Source organism: Lutzomyia longipalpis, chromosome 1 (assembly GCF_024334085.1).
Source record: "Lutzomyia longipalpis isolate SR_M1_2022 chromosome 1, ASM2433408v1".
Lineage (NCBI taxonomy): Eukaryota > Metazoa > Arthropoda > Insecta > Diptera > Psychodidae > Lutzomyia > Lutzomyia longipalpis.
The window spans coordinates 22646291-22658901 of record NC_074707.1 but is presented as its reverse complement, the minus strand read 5'-3'; the positions used below and the strand labels follow the sequence as shown (position 1 = coordinate 22658901).

At 34.9% G+C, this 12611-nt stretch overlaps 1 protein-coding gene across 5 annotated transcripts in view; it reads right to left on the bottom strand.

Annotated features, from left to right (window-relative positions):
* Positions 1–260: 260 nt before the first annotated feature.
* Positions 261–12611, bottom strand: part of LOC129797153 (synaptic vesicular amine transporter) — a 32051-nt gene continuing 19700 nt past the window's right edge. For 3 of the 5 annotated variants that reach the window (XM_055839487.1, XM_055839489.1, XM_055839488.1), the window contains 5 exons: positions 7051–7342; positions 6822–6880; positions 6153–6748; positions 5872–6068; positions 4291–5687 (listed from right to left, as the gene is read on the bottom strand). In XM_055839487.1, the coding sequence (XP_055695462.1) occupies positions 5444–5687; positions 5872–6068; positions 6153–6748; positions 6822–6880; positions 7051–7342 (1388 nt within the window). In that variant the 3' untranslated portion in view covers positions 4291–5443. Of the gene's footprint in view, positions 4116–4290; positions 5688–5871; positions 6069–6152; positions 6749–6821; positions 6881–7050; positions 7343–12611 lie in introns of those variants that run through there. The other 2 variants (XM_055839490.1, XM_055839491.1) reach the window with 1 other exon arrangement.

Genomic DNA, 12611 nt, shown 5'->3' with positions numbered 1-12611 from the left:
ATCACAACCCGTTTTCTTAGTTGTTATAAAAAATTCGTTGGTCAACGGTCTTCTTAAGAGTCCTTCGTAAAAAAAGGATTTAGATTAAATTCAATCGTGCTTAGAAATTAATCAATTAATAATTAATAGAAACAAAGATCTTATAAATTGGTACAAGAATTTCTTTTGCTTGCTTTTAAAAAGAATTTAATAGGAAAATTGAAAAAAAATATACTCATTGGCATAAGATCATAAAAAGATCAATAATAAAAAAAAGTAAATTTTACGTTTTCACCAACAACTTTATTTGTGCTCCTCTTTAAAATTGTACATACACATTGCTATTACAATATATGAATATACTTTCACATTGTTTACTATTTATTATTATTATTATTATTATTATTAGAATATTAGAAACGTTAGATTTGGTCACAGAAAACACTGAATTTGTCAAGATTTGTATGAAGATTTCATTCATAAGATTTTAATTTGATCATCCTTAGTTTTTTTTTTTAATATTCGTAAGTTTTGCTTTATAGACAAATATCCTATATATATTTTTTATAACATCACTACGCTTTATTTTTTGGCATTTTTATTATTTTTCTTTAGTCATTAAGAAGCTTCTAAACATTTACTTTTAAGATTCAATCTACTGGTTTCCTCACTTTCCTCTTTACTTGATTTTTTTTCTTCCTCGCCAGTACTATTTAGCTAAACACACATTTATATAATATTTCAACAAATATTTCTTTGGAAAAATTTTTCAATAACTGCAAGTTTTATTAATAAGCGTACTAAATACTCGAGCTATATAGATATTTGTTTTTTTCTTCTTAACTTGCATTTCATCACTTAAATAATAATTCCATTGTTTTGACCCCGAACCAGCCTAACTTATGAACAAAATGTTCAAATCTTTCGCAACTATTTTTCACTACTATTTTTTGTTTTAAATTTAAATGCAATAATCTCAAGAAGAGCATTAAGTATTATGGGTTAATCTTATGTTTATGCTTCTAATATAAATATCAACTCTGTTTTTTTCTATACTCTCAATTTACGTTATGTTTTCCATTCTCAGCAAAAAATGTATTTAGTTTTTTTTTAAATATGAATTAAAAATGTTTTGGTTCTGATTATAAATTGTATTGTCTAGTTCACAATAAAGACGGAACGAAATGTCCCAAATTCCTTTTTCATGATAATAAAATTAAAAATTGGAAAGTATTTTTTTTTACTCTGTTCTTTTATAAAATTAGATGCAACATTTATTTTACGAATAAGATCAATTGGTCATGCATTGTTTAAATATGTTTAGCCATTCATTTTTTTTGGTTTTTTAGACCTCAATCCTGATTAATTTACAATCATTCTTGGATTTTTTTTGATTCAATAAAGTTATATATGATAAATTTATGCTTGATTGTGATCCTCTGTACAACGCAATTTATGTTGTTATATAATCATCATCATTTTTTGATTGAGTCAGCAATTCTCAATGACCATAATTATGTGAGCAAATAAAAGTTGAATAAACAACATAATAATGAAGCATTCAAAACATATCTGATTTTTATGTATTCTTATTTTGGTTTTGGTATTTAGTAACACTTTAAATCGATGTCTTAGCAACTCTCTTCTGCAATCGTTTTGGGAACATTTTTCTCAGCAAATATTTTTCATTAAATATATTTATTACTATAAATACATTACCGTCATATCATACACTTTTTTTTGGTTTGATCTACATTTACTTTCTTTCTCTATCTCATCTACATAAATATTAGAATAAATAAATTTTCAAAACATTTATTGTTTATTAGTATGTTATTGTTGCCGTTAATATTGTTATTTTCTTTTTTTTCATTTTGATTTTATCATCCTACTATCAATAAGTACACACAAATTAAAGCTATTAATGCGATACTTCAGCAAAATGGCTTTAAGCAATATTAGTTAGTATTGTAGATATTTTAAAAGTTTTTTTTTCTTCTTTTGTGTATAAGTTTGCCATATTTGGAGCTCAATCCCATTTGTATATCATTTTCTTTACAACAATATTAAAGTTCTGGGGGTTTTACATTGTGTCCTTTTGATAGCCTAATATGTAGCAGTATATCCTTCCAAAAAGTTCGCTCACAAAGGTTTTTCTTTTTTTTTCTTTTGAATATTATTCTTAAATATCACTAAAACACAAAATATTCACTTTTACAGTTAAGAACAATTTTTTTCTGTAGACATTGAGTATACAATATTTGTAAGTATTATCCACTTTTTTGTAAGATAAATATTTTTCAATAAAATAGTTTTGTATAATATTTTGGAATCAGGACAATGTCATAATAAGTCTACCAAAAAACCCGTACATTTGTATATAAGATTAGAGTTCTATTGCAATATATATCATCTTTTTTATCTAAATATTTTTTTTGGTCAAAAACACTTTCAATATTAAGTATGAGTTTTTTTTACACAAAAGTAATATCTTTTAGATATTCTTGTTATTTTTTTATGTGAAATATGTATTAGATGGCCTTTGAAGAAGTCATTCGAGTTGATGAGCAATCTTCGAAATAAGACATTTTTTATCATCATTTTGAAATTGAGTAATCTTAGACAGAAAATTTCTCGAAATTCATTGTTTTATTTATTTTTCTTTGTTGAATATTAACTTTTATTCTTTTGCCCCGATTTCGAGAAATTTATGAAAATTTGCAGCCATTCAAATTCCCATTCCTTCTATTTAAAATTAGTCAATTTGCGTGTGAGAACACGAACAAAAAATGATTTTTTTTTAACTAAATTAAATTCTTATTCAATATTACTTACTCAAGTTCTACACAGAATTTCCTTTATGTTAAAATTTTAACAAGACATTGAGTATTTCTCTCTTTTTTTGTTATTTATATGTAATTTTTATTTATTTTGTTTTAGTATTAGTTATTTTTTTTTCTTAAAATTCCCATATAAGGTCAGATTCTCTTCATTTTCTTATTACTTCATTGTTTTTTTTTTGTCTTTACACATCTACAAGAAAGCATATCCAATACAACGGCATTTTCCATTTAAGCTCCTTTTTTTGATAATCTTTTTTTCATGATTTTTTTTTCAACATTAAATATAGAATATTTTTTTCAAATAGTGGATTCTTGAAAGTTTTTTCTTCTTTAAGATACTTCCTAATTGAATGCAAATTTTATTGCTATGGCATGTCGGTTGACTTTTCTTTTCTTCGCTACATATCTTTCCTTTTTGTGGAAAAAAGTCCATAGCAACAAATTGCGCCATTTCGGGGATAAAAGAACCATTTGAGAGTTAAAGTAATGAGTTGTCGATGCAACAAATTGCCACGATAAATTAATCCTAATCCACTATTTTATGAAAATCTTACCCTTGTGGAGTACAAGAGATTGAGGCAGGAATGTTCTATTAGGGCATCTGTTGTGTATAGATTTTTTTATAACAAAAAAGAGCATTTTTAAAGGTTCTCTAAAGTGATTATTCTACCCCCGAAATGATTGACTTTGCTTAGATGCAGGGAGTAAATATTTAAATATTTTGTTTTTTGAATTATATAGATTTTTCTTTATTAAATAAGGAAATTTTCTAGATTTTTATTTATTTTGCTGGCTTCTTAAATAGGCCACAAGTATATTATGGAAAAAAAGGAAAGTTATTTTACCTTGAAGTTTGATATTTGCATACATAGTACAATCGGCAGGCGCTTACCAGGTTTAGGTTTTTCTTTTGTTAGATAAGAATATCTCTATATGCTTTCACTATTTGTTTTCTATTTATTGATTTTCACCATTTTCACATTAGTGTATATATAAATATATTTGTCTCCTATGTAAATTATCCAGAAAAAATGTATTCCTGTCGGAATAAAACATCCTTAAACATCAATTTGGGTGCGGAGTTCAACAAGTGAATAAAATGTTATTGTTCTGTGTTAATCTTGGTCGAATTCTTTTTTGGTCATGTGCTGCATACAATTTATATTTTATTAAATAGCAATTTTGTTGGTCTTGAGGAGAAAGATGTTGGTGATTCTTGAAGTTCTATTCATCATCATCGTCATTTTGGTACGTTACGTACCGCACAGATGAACGATCTCCCGTGATTAGTAACTGCAGTATAAATAATAATTAGATACAAACCATGTTAGAATTTTTTTTTCATTCTTGTTGAAGTTTTTGAGGGTCTGACTGAAAGTTCCAACGTCTGATTAATTGTCCGTCCAAAAACAAAAAAACTCGTAGAAGCAAACGTAAAATAAAAATGCACAAAAGCAAAATAAAATAATTTTCTTTTTATATCACTTTAATTCATTTTCATCTTAACGACTATACAAAAAAAAAAGACATAACATTCTGATGCAAACAGTAAACATATAAAGCAAGTTTGTTTTTCCTAGGACTAGTGATGAAGATATTTATTTTGAGTTTTTGGGTGCTATAAAAGAAAAAAAATTAATTGTCGAAAATGAATAACCTCCTTTTTAAATTCAAAGAAAATTTAACATAACTTTCTGCTATTAAATATTTTGTGATTGAATGAAATGGATTTAAGTACAAAATCCTTGAAAAATATCGTTTTATGCAATATTTAATGGAACATTCATTGTTCATTTAGTGTTAAAAAATTGCCGAAATAATTATTTATTAAACTTATTTCCAAGTTGAAAAGTTTTCTTGTTTAGAAATCATTTCTGTTGAAAAGAAATTATTCAATTCAGTATAGCACCCAAAACAAATTCTCAATACCTACTTTAGAAATATTTCATGACATTTTTGGTAAAATATATTTGTCGAAAGGCCATGGAAGCTTATCGTTTAAAAGAGAAAGATAAAAGAATATACAGATTTCACTTATTATTCACAGAAAACTCCAATAATGGGCGATTTGTAGTCCTATCTATAACTTATCGGTTTGATTTACTATATTTTATTTTTGATAATAACTTAAACTTTTACTTATATAAAGACTGCAATTATGAGAAAAATATTTACAAAAAGCAGACAACAAATTGTTGTTTAATGATAAAGAAAATTGCAACGTATTACTGTACGAACTTAATATTATGTCATGCATTTCATGAAATATTTCTTTTAAAATTATATCATTTTAGTATATCTCTCTACCTAGGACATCATCACTTTACACTCTGTACACATTCCTTGCAAATCTTAACAACAATAATACATCATAAATCATATTAAAGAATATTACAAAGAAAGCATTCAAAAAGAACATCTATTTTAAACATTGATTAGATGCTAAAGAAATTGAAAAAAAAACATTTAACTATACAGAGAATGTGATGGGATTTTTTTCGAATGATTTTGAGGAAAAATGTGTTTGGAAGAGGGAGATGTGGAGGCGAAAAGAAGACAATTGGATAGAACACAGCGATGGACTCCTTAATCAGCGCAATCCACAGAGAACGAAGCACAGTCTACAGTTTGGTCACGGCATTCTCGATGGCGGCCCCCGGAGGGGCACTTGCCACCACAACGATGCCATCTGAACCCCCAGTCGTTCCACTGTCTGAGACAACGCCAGGATTATCAATTCCTACCTTCTTTTCTTCTCGCGTCGGCGGAGCTCGCAGGAATGTGAGCAACGGCGCGTACGCGAAGCAAATTACTGCCATCCCGACCAGCATCCACTCGAAACCAATTGTGTTAACCAGAGTACCACTGCAATGAGATCATTGATTTCCACTTATAGAAGCTTCAATTAAATTAAGGAGAAAATTAATTTTGTGAGAAAATAAAGGAGGATGATCTTGTTGTACAACAAGTTGCATTTTGTGAATTCTCAGTTAATTGAGAAAATACTTCTAATAAGGGAATAAGCATTTACAGATAAAAAAAAATGTACCTGAGGGCAGGGCCAACGGCGAATCCTACACAGAAAGCCACATCACCTAGGGCATAGACACTTCCGTAGACAGCTGAATGCCGGATGTCCACAAGATAGCCCAATTCGGGCATCATGCAGGAGTCCACCATTCCAATTGCAAAGCCCAAGCCGGCATTTGGCAGGATCAAATGGTTGATGGATGTGGCCATGGGAACCTTTTATAAAAAATAAATAAATAAAAAAAAACATAAATGACTCATGGAAAAAAAGCTTTAAGGACTAAATAAAAAAATACTCACACAGAGGAGACAGAGTCCAATGATCATAAGCCCAAGAAGTGCTGCTCGCCATCTTCCAATTTTGTGCCCTAATGGGCCAAATACATTTGTCCCAATTAAATAACTAATAGAAGCTGGTAAGAATGTGACTCCTTGCTCCCATTTACTCGCACCCATATTATCCATCATCCAGATGGGCAGGGATGGTTCCAGCATTGCGATACCCATGTTGGCGAATGTAATAGCGCCAGCTGCAATGATAATGTAGGGATCGCATACGAGTGCTTTGAGGGAAGGTGGATCAGATTCCGTGAGAACAATCGAGGGCTGTAGCATAAGAAGCTGAAGGACACCGTCTCCAAGGGCAAGGGCTGCTAAAATGATAAAGGGCGCAGATTTTCCGACAAACTCATACATCACTCCACCAAATGGTGGACCAATGAGAACGCCCAATGCTAAACCACCTAGGGCTATTCCCATGGCATTTCCACGTTCCTTGTCATTCGTATATCTTTCCGCCAGCATACCCATGCCTGATACTGAGGAGCACGATGAACCGATACCTTGGAGGGCTCGGGCAAGAAATAAAACACTGTACGATCGTCCAAAGGCGAAAACTAAATTGAGTGGTAAAGTAAAGTTAAAGTTTTATAGTGTTATATTACTTCTAATGCTGACTTATTTACTTACTTATTGTAGAAATGAACATAATCACAAATCCTGCAAACATTGGTATACTGTAGCCTATTCTGTGGAGTTAGAAAAAAAATCTTTGATAAATTGAGTATGAGTAAATACAGTAAATATAAAAATTTTAAGAAATATGCAAAGGAGTTTATTTGCAATGCTCCTTAGAATTTTAATTATTCAAATGCCAATTTATATAGCATAAGAAACCATAAAAATAGTAAATCTTTACTTGTGTGTGAGTGGTCCAACAAAGGGATTTGCAAGAAGCTGTACGAAGGCTTTCGATGCGAACATTAGGCCCACCTCAACGGTTTCTCCGACAAGCTCTTTGTGTCTTTCCTCAAGCTCCGCATAGAAGCTGGCATTGTCAAAGCCGGGTGTAGTCTCCTGAATACCGTCCCAGGGTGTCGTCGTCTGTCCACATGGTGGTACTGGTGTTGTGGGTGGTGGTAACTTCGGCAGGCTAGCCAGAGGTGCGTCCGGGTGTCGGATGTCATATAGGAATTCCGGTATGATGGGAACTGCAAGTGAGAGAGAGATTGATTGCATATCAAAAGCCCCACCAGCCAGTATGTATGTCATGTTCAGCTCAATTTTGAGGGACGTATCGTCTCAGTGTCTGCATATCTAATTGCATTTGTAACGTTTGAAAAAATCCGCGCAGAAAATTTTTAAATAATTCCCCCAAATGCAGAGCGGACGGTCGAAATGGGAATATTATATTAATTGCCCCGTGGGCATTTCTTCTGCCTTTGCAGAGATCAAGCAGTATGTGCCCAACCGCAACACCAGAACAACACCAGCAGCAGTGGCAGCAGCTGAGAGGCCAAAGAGCCAGAAAAGACCAGGGTTTTGTGCCGTCCCCTCAATGCCCGAATAAATTTGTCATTTAGTGATTAAATATGAAAAGTGAAAATTAAAATTGTTGAAAAAGGAAAATAAATTAAAAATGTGTTAAAAGTGAAATTTACGAGTTTCATTTGAAGAAGGAATTAAAAGAGTAATAAATGGCGCCCAACTGATAAACTCTGAACCCACAAGAAAAAACTGATCCGAAGTTCTGTGAAAATTGAAAGAAAACTGAGTTTTCCCTGTGAAGGAGCTTTCCAAGTGCAGTAGTGATTTGTGAATTTTTTTTTTCCAAAAATATCTTGTTGCACAGTGTGAATTTCCCCGAAATAATTTTCTACGCACAAATGAACGTGTGAGTTCCGTGAAAATTGTGTGGAAAATTGGGTGAAAGTTTGGAATTTTTCTTTTCTCAGGTGAAGTGGTTTTCTCAGTGAGATTTGCAGTGTGCAAATTTTCAAAAATTTTCTTCGGAAAAGTGAATGAAATATATTAATTCGTTGTGACACGAGGTGTGCCACATGAAATATTTCAAGTGTGGTTTTAAAGTGAATAATCATTGATATTATTGTGAAAATGGTTTTTTCCCTGTGCATGATTTTCTCTGTGCAGTGTGAGATATATCTGTGATTTTTCCAAAAATATTTTTTGTAACAAAAACTTAATGAATGCAAATTTTTCGGTGCTTAAGTGTGGAAATAGATCATTGAAAATCTGGTTAATCTGGTGATAATATTAATAATTTGGTGTGCTTTTTCTGAGTACAAAGCATATGCGCTTTGTGGAAAATAATTAATACTCAGAAAAAGGCGGGCAAAACGCGATATATGTTTCATGTTCTGTGGATTGTCTTTGTAAATTCCTCTCAAAATCGCCAAATTTGGTGAAAACGTGGTGCGCAAATTTTGGCCCACGAGGTTGATTTTGGTGGCTCAAAATCCCGTAAATCCCCAAGGTATTGTCTCCAAGCGCACATATATACACCCAAACTTGCGCTTTAATCATACATCGCACTCTCTCATTTTCTCCAGTGTACTGTGTTTTGGCGGGATCACGTTGTTTCAATCTGTGGATGATCGCAGTGAAGCATTTGTGTGAGATAATTTTGTGATTCTGTTGGGCCAGTGCGGGGGGGATATTGTATGGGGAGATTCAATGCGACTGGGTGAAGTTGCAAAAGGGAAAAATTGTGTTAAAGTGTAGTGTGGAGATATTGTGATCTTACACAGTTTGGTGGATCATAAAACTGATTTTTACCTGAAGGAAGGGAAGAGAATAGTCACTCACAAGGGAAAAGTGCAAACATCCATAGTGTAAAATATATATTTTTTTTAAATCTATCTGCGGTGTGTGGAAAGTAATAAAATTTGGTGCATTGGTTTTTGCAGAATTCGTGCGAATTTTCTCCAAGTACAAGAATGGCAACCGTGAGATCCCCACAAAAGAAAAATCCGAAGGAGATGCCACAAGCAGGTGTTCCAACCCGGTCGGAGTCCTCTGATATCATTCGGCACGATCCGTTAGAGGAAAGTCAGGACGATGTGCAATTAATGGGCGTTCTGAACCAAACAATAAACATTGGCCGCGGTAGAGGTGTACCAGTGGAGGCAAATGAAAATCCTTATGGAGAAGGAACTTCTTCGGGGGGTAGAGCTCAATCCCGTGTGGGACGGGGGGAGCAAAGTCAAGCGGAAGCGCAGAATGCGATTGTGTCAGCAAGATTGGATCAATTCGAGGAGAGCTTGTACAATTTATCAAATGCAATCAGGGAAATTAAGTTACACATCGACAGTGTGGGATCCCGGCAAACACATCCTAATCCAAATGAAGTGAGGGATGGTGGGAATTGCAATGAGCAACGTCCTTTGAGATCTATTCAGGATATTCCTGAACAATTTCAGCCTGGGATTGAGCACGGTTCGGGGGGTGTTAATGAGGGTTTCCGTGATCATGCAAATGCGAGACAAGTGAATTATCCACGAGGGGATTATAAACCAATTCCTGTGAAAGAATGGGGGATTAAATTTTCCGGTGATGGTAAAGGAATGAGAGTTCAAGCCTTTATCCGCGAAATGGAAAGGATGGCCTCGCTTCAAGGTGTGCGGGTGGAATCAGTACTTTCTTCGCTCCATTTATGCCTCACGGGAGACGCCCTCGAATGGTACCGATCAAGTGAAATATTTTTAACGTGGAGAGAATTTTCGTATGCATTGAAATTCACGTTTGGAAGGACGGATTGCGACCTAACGATTAGAAGGAAAATTGAGGAAAGGAAACAAAAGGAAGGTGAAAGAGTGGGAGTGTATCTCAGTGCCATGAGAGCCTTATTTAAGGAATTAGAATTGGCATTGGATGAAGCTACGCAAATTCAACTTGTGAGAAGAAATTTAATTCCACAATATCGCGACCCCCTCCTCTACCGTGACTTCTTTACCTTGGAAGACCTTGAGTATGCCCTGCATAGGATCGAACAAAATCTTCTTCTTTCCCTATCGGATCGCCCTAAAACACAAAAGGTCAATGCCGTCCAAACGTCGTCAAATGCCCAAGGAGGAAATCCTTCTCGTTCTGCACAACAATCTCGTCCTCAGAATAATTCTCGCAACAATTCCCGTTCTCAGAATGTACGGCCAAGGGAGAATAATCGACAAGGTTCTGGTCGATCTTCCCTTTGTGTAAACTGCTATTTGGGGAATCACGCTGTGGAAAATTGTTCACAGCCGCGAAGAGCCCAGATCTTATGCTATGGGTGTGGGGCTGAGAACGTAACGAAGAGAGATTGCTCAAATTGCTGTCGTTCGGGGGAAGGGCAGGAGGAGAATTGAGAGGGTCAATTTCTTCTGATGCTGCATCAACTTCTACAATCCCTCAGGTGTTGGTTTTAGATGATAATTTTAGTGTGGTAAGTGAAAATTTGATTTCTTCTTTACCCACCCCTTTTGTTGAAAATCCTGTGAATGAAGACCCTAATGATGATATTGTCGAGCAATTATTGGTTGATATTGAAGAAATTAGTCCAGTAAGGGGGGATGGTGGGTTGTTGATTGATTTTTCTGAAAATCAAGATGCTAATGTCCTTAAAAATAGGCAATTAAATCCCACAGTTTTGGAGGTAAATGACACCTCTGAAGGAATTCCTTATGAAGGAGATCCTCGTCCTTTCCTTACAGTGAAAGTATTTGACCGAGAAATAACTGCTTTGATGGATACAGGATGCTCACAGACATGCTTTGGGGCTGGGTCGGGGGAGATCCTTAGTGATTTAAGTTTAACAATTCGTGCTAATACATCAGAGATTTTTGTAAGAACGGCTGATGGTGCGATGCACCAATGTGAAGAATTAGTAGATGTTCCATTCCAATATAACAATGAGAATCATCTTCTTTCGGTCTTATTGGTCCCTAATATTGCATCTCCATTGATCCTTGGAATGAATTTTTGGTCTGCTTTTGGGTTACAAATGATGAAACCACAGCATGTTAGTGAAATTCAAGGCTCGAGTGATATCATCCAATTGTCTGATGAAGAGAAATTGTCCTTAGATGAGGCAATTAAGGCATTTCCGGTCACAACCGCAACTCATTTCGGGTGTACTCCAAAGATAACACACACAATTGACACAGGCGATCATCGTCCTGTTCAAGAAAGGTGTTACCCCATCCCAACTCATTTAATGGGTAAAGTGGATGATGAGTTAGATAGGCTCTTAAAATTAGGAGTACTACGCGAATGTGAGCCAACCCCTTGGTTGAACCCTGTTACAACCAGGACGAAAAAGGATGGTAAAATCAGGTTTTGCCTGGATGCTCGAAAACTTAATGCTGTAACCGTTCGAGACACCTTTCCTCTTCCCCATATTGAATCTATCCTATCACAGCTCACAGGTACCAAATTCCTTTCTTCCATTGACCTTTCCGAAGCATTCTTTCAAATCCCTTTAGCCCCTGAATCACAGTCGAAGACAGCATTTGCCCTACCTGGGAGAAAGCTGTATTGTTTTCAGCGTACCCCATTTGGTCTCGTGAATTCACCGATGACCATGGCAAGGCTGATGTCTGAGGTTTTAGGACATGATTTGGAGAATAAGGTGTATCATTATCTAGATGATATCCTTGTTGTGACGGATGATTTCGAAAGCCACATAAAAATGCTCAAGGAAGTCGCAAGAAGACTTAGGGAGGCGAATTTGACCGTTAATTTAGCAAAATCAAAATTCTGTGTAGGAAAATTGACCTATTTAGGGTATGATTTGTCTTCGAAGGGAGTGTCCACTAATACCCAAAAAGTTGATGCAATTTTAGATTTACCAAGTCCCACCAATGTTAAGGGGTTAAGACAAATTGTAGGCATGTTATCCTGGTACCGTAAGTTCATCCCGAATTTCGCTGTAGAAATTGCACCCATGACGGACTTATTGAAAGGAAAGCCTACGACCCTTAATTGGACCCAAGAAGCTGATGAGGCCTTCGTAAAATTGAAAAATTTACTTGCGTCCGCTCCTATTTTAGCGACACCCAATTACAATATTCCCTTTCGTGTGAAAACCGATGCAAGCGATTTCGGTTGTGGAGGAATCCTTGTGCAGGGAGAAGGAGATGAAGAAAAGGTCATCGCGTATATGTCCCGAAAGTTTACCGCTGCTGAGTCCAATTACACAACAACAGAAAAAGAGTTACTTGGGGTAATATATAGTATTGAAAAATTTAAACAATATCTCGTTGGGGCTAAGTTCCACTTGGAGACCGATCATTCAGCTTTGATATGGTTGTTAAAGTTGAAGGATGCTAAAGGTCGTTTGGCAAGATGGATCCTTAAACTTCAAGGGTATGATTTTGAAGTTTCCCATAGACCCGGCCGAGAAAATGTTGTCCCCGATGCTCTCTCCCGTTGTTTTGATGCGAATTCGGTTGTACAATTGCAAGACAAATGGTACTCCTCTCT